This window comes from Strongylocentrotus purpuratus, unplaced genomic scaffold (genome assembly GCF_000002235.5).
Source record: "Strongylocentrotus purpuratus isolate Spur 01 unplaced genomic scaffold, Spur_5.0 spur5_contig_836, whole genome shotgun sequence".
In the NCBI taxonomy this organism is placed as follows: Eukaryota; Metazoa; Echinodermata; class Echinoidea; order Camarodonta; family Strongylocentrotidae; genus Strongylocentrotus; species Strongylocentrotus purpuratus.
The window spans coordinates 545,755-556,095 of NW_022145542.1; the positions used below are offsets into that span (position 1 = coordinate 545,755).

Consider the following 10,341-nt stretch of genomic DNA (forward strand, 5'->3'; position numbering starts at 1 on the left):
AGAATTGTTTTGTCAGCATGCATTACAAGAGAAATTTGTTTAAAGTACAGATGATTATGGTCACAAAATGGGAAAAGTAAATATAAAATGAATTAGTTAACCTTCTATAATTTATCATTGTTTTTTTTTATACCACATTAAATTATGTTTAGTTGCAAACATGCAGAATAAATTATTTTTCTTTGAAAGTTTGAGAATATTTTGTTTAACCTTCCTTTTTTAATTGTTTGTATATTTAGCATTACTGTTATATTTATTTCATTTTTGTGTCTACCCAATACATTATCTAGAGTCATGGAATAATTATTTAATATGGACTGGCCTTGAGGAAGAAGCAACATATATTTCCCAAACTAGACTTATGAGGGCAATATATGTGGTATCTCCCGAAAGTTTAGCCAGTCAATATTGTTATTGTTATCCAAATCAGACATCTAGAGCAGATACATAAATCAACCATGACATTCTCATAGAACTGAACAAACTTTGTCAAACCAGCACTGTGCATCACTGGTGAGATTATTACGTCACAATAGAGTGCGCGCAAAGTGCGCAGATTCTCGTACGAATAATAGATGCGCGATGAAAATAACAAAATACGGCGCGGTGAATATTATACAAATAACGCACGGCCCAGAGTGCAATAGCGGTGAATGCAGTACGCGCGAGGTTTCTTTAGATTGGTGCCGCTCTGTGCAACGAGCCGCTTGCGGCGAGTTGACAGTGCGAACCATCTGAAGAAACCGAGCATTTACTGCATTTACGTTTTGCACAACAGGGTCAAGTGCGTTATTTGTTTTATAAAATAGCGACACAAATAGCAACAAACGAAACTTTAGATCTAATAAGTTAGAGTCTACGAGAGTTCGATCTAGATCTAGATCTAGAGTTATGTTGGTTCTACTTCTAGACTAAGACCTTGCAGGCTTACCAAAAAGTCAATGGGATTCATTGCCTTGATTAAAAATAAAATCCATACAGTGGGTCTAGAGACGAGCCTACATCAGACAGCTGAAATTCCTGGCTTCATTATAAAATCCAAAAGTCAAAACAGGCCTAAATCCATGCAAGGCAAAAGTAAAATAAAAATTTGCTTTTTAATTAATACCCCGCTGGCCCTGGCCGCTCTGATCTAGCTAGTTAGCTAGAGCTAAGCTACGCGTACGTTGCGCTGGGGATCATGGTGGAGCGTACAATATTAGCTACGCGTAGCCTACAATAATTGCAATGCACCCGAGGGAGCGCGTACTACACGTACGCGCGCGCACTATGATCTCCATGGTCACGCGTACGCACCGTGCAATATAACTTTTTACTGCGCTTTTTCTGCACTCATTTCTGCAAAATCGTGCTTGCATCAAATTTTTTCAATGTCATGTGACGCGTATTGACCAATCACGATGCTTAAAATACTAGAGCCATTTTATAAGAGACTTTATTTCCTGCTTTTTTAACTCGTAAAGTCCATAGGCTTTTCATGAGAGGGTTATATGGTCTAATATTTACTGATTTTCTCTTTTAGGATTACAACAAGTGTAATATGATTTTGTAAAACCACTGCTCAGATGTCTGATACGGGTAATAATGATTATAAAATGGCTCTAGTATTTTAAGCATCGTGATTGGTCAATACGCGTCACATGACATTGAAAAAAATTTGATGCAAGCACGATTTTGCAGAAATGAGTGCAGAAAAAGCGCAAAAAAAGTAATAATACACGTGACCATGGCGATCCAGTGCGCGCGCGTACGTGTAGTACGCGCTCCCTCGAGTGCATTGCAATTATTGCAGGCTACGCGTAGCTAATATTGCACGCTCCACCATGATCCCCAGCGCAACGTACGCGTAGCTTAGCTCTAGCTAGCTAGCTAGAGCGGGGTATTATTAAAAAGCAAATTTTTATTTTACTTTTGCCTCGGATTTAGGCCTGTTTCAGTGTACGCTCGGTTTCTTCAGATGGTGCGCACCGTAAACTCGCCGCAAGCGGCTCGTTCACAGAGCGGCACCAATCTAAAGAAACCTCTCGTGTACTGCATTCACCGCTATTGCACTCTGGGACGTGCGGTATTTGTATAATATTAGTTTACATTGAAAGTAAGATATTTTGATGTTTGTGCTATAGTAACATTCTGCGGGAGATTCCTTGTTACATGATGATATGATGTATTGATCTTTTGAAGCATCCTTAGTGAGTGAGGTACAATGACTTTCTCCTTTCATGTCATTATAGGATTGGTTTGCAGCCATTTGTGATGTCAAGTCTAATTACCGGGACTACATGGTGGATATCTAAAAAATTCGAATATAAATATGTAAGATTTAAATGTATTCTCTTATTAGTAGGCATGTTCTTGTTTTTTTCCAGTTATGATTTGCGGCAAATTGAATGTTGGAAGAAAAAGTTATTGTTATGTAGTTGTTAGAATAGATACAGGCGGGGAATATTGTTTTGTTCATAACCTATTCTAAATTAGAAGATTATCATTCTTTTTTTTACTCTTGCTTGGTCACATTTTGTTTGTGAATAGAGAGAAGGACCACTCTGTTAGTATAAAAGTGGCCAGCCAGTTGAGTTCCAAAGACGTTCCAGAACTCAACTGGCTGGCCACTTTTATACTAACAGAGTGGTCCAACCTTGGAACAACCTACCAGAAAAAGTAGTGTCTGCACCTACAGTGGCGACTTTTAAGAGTCAATTGAGAGCCCTTCCCTTAGGAAAAGAGGACTAATCTACCAAGTATACCAAGCATTTACTTTACACGCATAAACTGCATTTATTTAGCTCTACCTTTCTGACATTTAGTAGACATTCCCGGCCCAAAGATTTGACACTTCACAATATACGATGTATGTTTCTGTCTACAGGTGGAGCCCTTCTTTTCGGAGCACACCGCTGGAACAGCAGAGCGTACCCTGAAGCAGACCATGGAAGACATCAGGATGAGAATCGCATGGAGAGAAAAGTATGCGGATCAGGTCACAGAATGGTTCAAAGAAGCCATTAAACCTCCTCCACCTTCGTAGTGAGAAGTGGAGAGTGTACAAGGAAGGTTTAATTCTTTTCTTTTTATTATTTTTTTTGGGGGGAGTATACAAATATTGAGTTTTGACCAATCAGTGAATGACAATCTATGTATGAGGTATATAATATTTATTTCATTCCGTCTGATGATGATTAACGGCTTAACGGCTGCACAGTTCCCTTTGTCCTATACTGGAAATGTTACCCCTTCAAACCTGCTCACAAGACTATTCAAATCTCCACCTCACATTTTCTTGGTGTCTTCATGTATTATATGAAATAATAGTGTCCCTCCCTCTTTAGAGTCCATAATACTGGTTGCTCAAGAGATGAAGAGAAGTACAATGTGCTTATTTGTTATTATGTCTCACATGAGAGCAAGTTTTTCTTCATGTACAGCTCCATGTTGAAATCAGAGTGTACATGTATACAGTTTGGGAGACTTTTTTTTTCTTCATCTACACCTCCACATTGAAATCAAAGTTTATAGTTTGGTATAAAACTGAAACAAGCAGTCATAGGTTGAAGCTGGATGGTGTGCAGTGCAATATTATTTGTTTCCATGTTTGCCCCACCTCTGAAATTCTTTGTAAATCCTGTTTTGAAAGCCAGGCTTTTTAGTATGAACAGGAATCGTGTGTAAAGCACAAAATCCATTGTATACCAGAATTCACACACAGTTGATGCAATCATTGGCTTAACTATGGATAACATTTTATCATTCATATTTGTATGAAAGCACACCGTTGATTACACTCGGATGGCTCATAATCAATGCACAACGAATCCTTGAGCTCTTGGACTCTTTCTGCATTATTGAGAGACTGTATGCCATAAATGCACCCTCTTTTTTCTTATTTCTCAATGCACCGTCGCTTTCTGTATCACTGTACAGTGTGCTATAAGTTTGTAACGACCTTGGCCAATTCAGAGATTTTATTTATCTGCTGTTTACAGTTATTAGATTACTCAAGTGTTATATTACCCATAGATATATATTCCCATATATGACTCAAATATTGTATTGAACCCTTCTTTCATAATAAAATTTGATGGGTCTATATTGGCTTGCTCCCATGCATTCCTTTCTATGTATGGCACCCTTGTTTGAAATGTTGTATATGCCAACAATATTATTTTGAATCTTTACTAACAATAGATACAAATTTGGTGGTGTTAGATTTTGTTTTCCCTGCAGAAATTTACAGACTGAGGAAGAAATAGAAAAAGTGGAAGTTTGTCTTCAGTTATTAACCCTTCATAAATACTCTCCCCCCCCCCCCTCTCTCTCATACTTTGTGGCCCGAATTCACAAAGGAGGTTTGTCGACAAACCTTGGTTTTCGTACGTCATATGACGCGTTTTTACGCGTTTTTTACAAACCTGGTTTGTAAAGAACAAAAGGAGGTTTGTCGACAAACCTCCTTTGTGAATTCGGGCCTATGTGTTTGTTATTGTTTTTTGTGGGTGTTTTTTTTTAGAGGTAGAGATAGTTTATGGCTCTTGTACAATTCTAGTTCTGAGAAAAATTATTTCAATAACTATTGTTAAAAGAGCAGAAATTACCTGTTTCCAACATTTACCAAATGTGTTTGTAATTGCCTAGAAATCAAAGCTATTTTACATTAGTTCAAAACTTCAAAGAAATCAAATATATCGTTCCATTCCATTTATGTGTGGTCGTATGTTTTATTGAAATACTTGTAGAAGTTAAAACTTAAAAGAAAACGAATTTGATGATGTTCAATCATTTTTTGTTTGTTTCTGTTTTGTTGTTGATATGTTACCTGATTGTGTATTAATTAGTCTAAGTTGAAAACCAGGGGCCCATGTCATGAAGAGTTGCGATTGATCCGAATCAATCGCAAGTTCTCCAATCAATGACAAGTTTACAGTCTCCTATCTCTTATGTACATAGTTGCAAATTAATCGCAACTGGTTATAAGATGGGGGCCCAGGTAATGACAATGGTATCCCTTTTTCACTCTTATATCGAGTACGGTTAAAATGTTCTTGGTAGAAATAAAAATCAATTTTTGCTTGAGCGCATACTAATGGCTAGGGTATGCCCAAACTGATTTCGCATCTTGTTTACTAGGGGGAATGATTACATAAGTACAATTTATAGGTAATGTTATACAACAGTGCTGAACCAAGGTTTCTCATATAGGGGGTATCTCACTGAGCGGTGTTTGCTTACAAACGCAGGCCTGATAAAAACCCGATTTAAATCGGTTTTCCGATTTTTTTTCCGATTTTTTTTTCCGATTTGTTTCCCGATTTTTTTCATTTTCTTCCCGATTAAAAAAAAAAAATTAAAAATCCATTTTTTTTTTTTTTTTTTTTTTTAAACCATTTTTTTTCTTCCCTATTGTATCCTGATTTTCCCGATTTCCCTCTGATTATCTCTATTCTTCCCTATTTTTCCCCAATTTTGTCCCATTTTTCTTATTCGAAAGGGGGGAATGTTGTTAGATGCCATTTTTTCCCCGCGAATCCTCTTCTTCTTTTTTTTTTACTCAAGGGGGGCGTGGTCGAGGGGAAAACAAAAAACCTATTTTTTCTTTAGTGCTCACTGACACTATCACCCCTGGAACGTTGCGAATTTGGATTCGCCATCTTTTCTGACGAATGTTGTCGAAAAAATCAGGGTTCGCCTCTGCGACATTTAGCGACAATTGGCAACATTTTGAGTGAATGTTTGCGAAAGGCAGCGACTGTAAGCAAATGTTAGCGACAGTTTTTGCGAAGATTAGCAACTATTTTCCAATCCTTTGCCACTATTTGTGAATGTTTGGGACCTTTTGCTGACTACTTAATGAGTCGATTTGATATAGACCCATATGGTAACGTGGTAGCTAGTATTGGCGAATCAAAAAAGAACTTCAGAGACATCGTCCTACAACCGTTTGCAAATGCTTGCAACTGTTTGTGGAAAAATAAATTCGCAAAGAACAAGTAAAACTGTTTGCGACAATGAAAACTGTTTGCGAACTTTCTTGCAACCTTTACGAACTTTCTTGCAACCTTTACGAGCCTTTTGCAACCTTTTGCGAATCCTGGCGAAACTCCAAATTTGCTACGTTCGCCGGTCAGTGAGATACCCCCTTAGGGACTTATCACAGTTCTTTATTGGCAATGAGTGAGGCAAGTAGAAGAAGCTAGGAGTCAGAGTTTGAGGAAATTATGATAGTGAGACGAGGCCGCGGGAAGCGAAAGGGGACTCGAGGGAGAGGGAGACGGAAAATTGAAAGTTTTTAACAGCAAAAAGTAAGAGCCATGGACATCATGGGAAATGTAGAAAGGAGATAATGAAGAGAGAGACGGAGAAAGAAAGAGAGAGAGGTGAAAATGGGAGTTGAAAAGGAGACTGGAAAAGGAAACCGATTTGAAAGGGATGCTGACTGGGATGGGGAAAAGTGTAATAGTAATAGGCGAAAACAGAAATGTAAAACGTATGGATGTTTTTTAAAAAAAGATCAGTTGTGTTTGGAGTACATTACTTTTCTTTTGTTATAAACAATGCAGGGGGAACTTTGGTCGCGAAGATATATAACCTGAATTCTAATTATGCATTAGTCTTTTTCTTTCTGATCTACCCGATTTAATTTGGAAAATTGCTAAGGGAGACGGGGAGTAGAGCTACTCTTTCCATTTTTTCCATTATTTTTCCTCCCTCTATCTCACGAGTCTATGAGGTTTCGGATGGCATTTTGGTTTGATTTTAAAATATCGCTCTGGGAACTAGTCAATACGAATATGTATGTTTTTAATAACATGAGTGATTTTCATAATTTAGAACCTCATTTTAAAATTTGTTTAAAGCATGCTGAAGTCAAAAACTATCGTAACATGTAATATTGATCATATTGATTACAATTTGAATTACCGATACATAACCGATACCTGATCTTCGGACGACTGTTGGGTAGCTATGCTATTTCTAAATTTACAAATGTATTCATAGTTTTAAAATCATTTGCTCTTATTTGATTAAAAGCGATGAATACAAAACATTATGGTGATATACTGCTGCTGATGGTGATGGTGGCAGGGGGACACGGGGTGCGGCCGCCCCTATCATTTTGAAAAAAGGGAAGAGGAAGGGAAGGAGAAAGAGGAAAAGGAGAAGGAAAAGGAAAGGAGAAAAAAAGAAAAGGAAGGGGACAAGAAGGAGGAAGGCCAGGAGAAAGAGAACTATAAAATGTAAATTATGACGTAAGGGAGGGCGGGGGGAAAGGAAAAAAAAATAAAGATAGAGAAAATAAAGAAAAAGAGAAAAAGCAAGCCAAATCAGATTGTATTAATAGACGCGTCATTATTACATTCACATTACCGGAAGTTCAAACATTGGTTTACGAGGAAAAACCTTTCACCAACTGAAAAAAAAAAATTAATCCCTTGTATCTCCTAAACCTTATGGCTGATTGTTCAATGGAAACGACAAATTCATCTATAACAACCCTTCTGAGGAAATATGGTGACCCCCCCCCCCCCTGCGTTCTTGTTCCTTGTTAGTTGAACTTAAGACTGTTTTCTTTTTAATCTCGCAAAAGTATGCACCAAATCGAGTCATTTATCCATCAATTTAAAAAAAGTCTTCAACTTCTGAGTGGGGTACATCCCCCTCAGACACACCTCTGCGTTATTGTTCATGTTAGTTGAACTAAAGACTGTTTTTTGTTTTTTTTTAATTTGGCAAAAAGTATGCACCAAAGCGAGCCATTTAAGCATCAATTTCAAACAATTCTTCATCTTCCGAGGGGGCATATCCCCTCTCAGACACCCCCTGCGTGGCGCGCCCGTTCGCCCCCTAACAAAATAACCTGTCGCCGCCCCTGGATGGTGGTGATGTTGGTGGTGGACTGGTGGTGATGACTGTGCAAACAAGGGAAGAAAGAAAGGGAGAGAGAGAGAGTGAGAGAGAGAGAGTGAGAGAGAGAGAGTAAGAGAGAGAGAGGACGAGAGAGCAAAAGAGAGATTGAGAGAGATTTCCTTGTTATCGTTCAGTAATCAATGAGTGTCTTCCAAAGATACGCTATACCGCCCTCTGAGAATCCAAACGAATCATATTTTGTTGGTCAGGACGGCTCCTTGGTTATCCATTTTTGTTGACGGAATCTGAGATTTCTTTAAGCTAATAAGCTATCAAAATTTGTCCAGATTGATTTTTCAAAAAATCTTTTGCAATCGTGTTTTTCCTAAAAATTCTAGGTATAACGGTTTGGAAATAATTGGAAAGAAAATAATTACTTCCTCTGTTTTGTGATATGTGCATGGAGAGAACTGAAATTAAAATTATCACCAATGAAAGTAATGGGGAAAGATGAATTTCAATTAAATTTGATTTATATTTGTTAAAAATGTGATGTTCTCTACAATGAACAAATAAAAATGTCTTGTTATGATCTATGGCCATTTGTGAGTCAAGACATTTCCGCTCACAATTCAGAAATAGATTACCTGCCTCTCCCGTTTTTTTTTTATTTTCTACTGACAAAGCCTCTTCTTTAGTTTCTTCATTTCCACATCCTTCCCTCCATTGATCATATCTATCAGCGTCTTAAATTATTGAGCTTTGAAAAAAATTGTGTATTTTCAGGCGTTTATGAGTCTGTATTGACTACTTTTCGTTGAATATGAATAATGATAATAAACATTATTTTGTTTACCCACGGAAGCCCCGTCAGCTTCAAGGCTGTTCCGTCCGAGGGCCCTGCTTTACTCTAACCCTAACGATTTCCAGGTACCCATTACATGCACATGCATGGATGGAGTGTAGCAAGCGTATAGATTAATATCTTGCCAAAGGACCCTCAACCCTTAGTTGGATTGAGAGTCAAGTGAATGAACCGACACCTCCACACATATACCATAGACATGAATTAATCTATCCATTCATTTTTATTTTCATAATTCATACACTGAAGACGTATGTATACTTTTGTAACATCTCTCTGTTTTTCCCCGTGTGGCGCTTAAAACCTTCTGCTTATAATCGTCGTTTATTGAACATTACCTACGTTCCCGGAACCTGCTATTTTACACTTTGATTTATATAATTAATTTTGTCGGTTTGATGAATGGCGTCTTTTAGTTCACATCCAAGTCAGAGACATGCAATGCAACAGAGATAATATTGCTTATTATGGAGAAAGTGTTTGATCACTGTTTCAATAAGTCCGTTATCGTATTTCATCATTCTATTAATTCGTCCGTCATCATCGTGTTCTCATGGCTGCGATGTTTGTTGATTTTTAATTATCATTGATGATGAATCGCTCAGCTAGGATTCTGACCTTGATCAACTAGCTAACGAGAAAGCTGTTTGTTTATTTATAAGTTTCCATGACCACATTGTTTTGGACATCATTGTATTCCGTTTGATATGTGAATAATCATGTAATGATATAGATTCCCTGAAAGAGTACACAACAATGTAAACCAGAGTCCAGGCGGAAGTATACGATTAGTGTTATTACTAAAAAACCTTTATCCTGCATGAAAATGTGATTTACATTTGTTATTAATTATGACACAATTTATAGATTATTCATTATTTTCCTTCTTGTCCTTGTTCGAGTTCTTCTTATTCTTCTTCTAGTCCCTCCTTTTCCAATATTATTAGTATTATTATTGCTATTAATAATCAATATCATTATTATCATTGTTATTATTATTATTAGTAGTAGTAGTAGTAGTAGAAGTAGTAGTAGTAGTAGTAGTAGTAGTAGCACTATTATTTCGATCATTATTATGATCTTTATTAGAATTATTATCATTATTATTAGCACTATTATCATCACCATTGTTGTTGTTGTTTTTGTTTGGTTATCATTCCATTTTTCTTTTCTAGAATGTCAGTTCGCTTGTCAGCATTGTTACAATCATCGATGCGATCTTTCGAAGTGTTAGATCCCAGGCTAGATAAGCCGTATCAAATCCCTTAAAAATGCGCATAATTCACCTACTTCTGTCCATTTCACAATATTCTTTTTCGCAATAATAATTTGTTACCGAGGTAACGTGTGTTAAGGTAACCGCCATGTCAGGTAGGCCGAACACCATATACGATAACAAAACAAGGGAAGGTGTATTAATCCCAAATGTGTAGATGACGTGAGTTGTCATAGAAACAGGTAAACATATGACTTGTATAGAGATGCTATGGAATGTCTATGAGAAGCTTATTTCAGTCAGTGTTTTGGTGCTCTGCTAGTTAATATGACCGTGGTATTAGCAACCAGGATTAATTGAATTGGCTATTTAAGTCATAAATGAATGGCTTTAATATCTATGAATGAAAATCCATATATTG

The 10,341-nt window shown here is 37.1% G+C and overlaps 1 protein-coding gene across 1 annotated transcript in view; it reads left to right on the forward strand.

The window, feature by feature from the left end:
- Positions 1 to 4,306, forward strand: part of LOC752746 (glutamyl aminopeptidase) — a 34,240-nt gene extending 29,934 nt beyond the window's left edge. The window contains exons 9-10 of the mRNA XM_030985556.1: positions 2,232 to 2,313; positions 2,867 to 4,306. Of these exons, the coding sequence (XP_030841416.1) occupies positions 2,232 to 2,313; positions 2,867 to 3,025 (241 nt within the window). The 3' untranslated portion in view covers positions 3,026 to 4,306. The remainder of the gene's footprint in view (positions 1 to 2,231; positions 2,314 to 2,866) is intronic.
- The last annotated feature ends 6,035 nt before the right edge of the window (positions 4,307 to 10,341 follow it).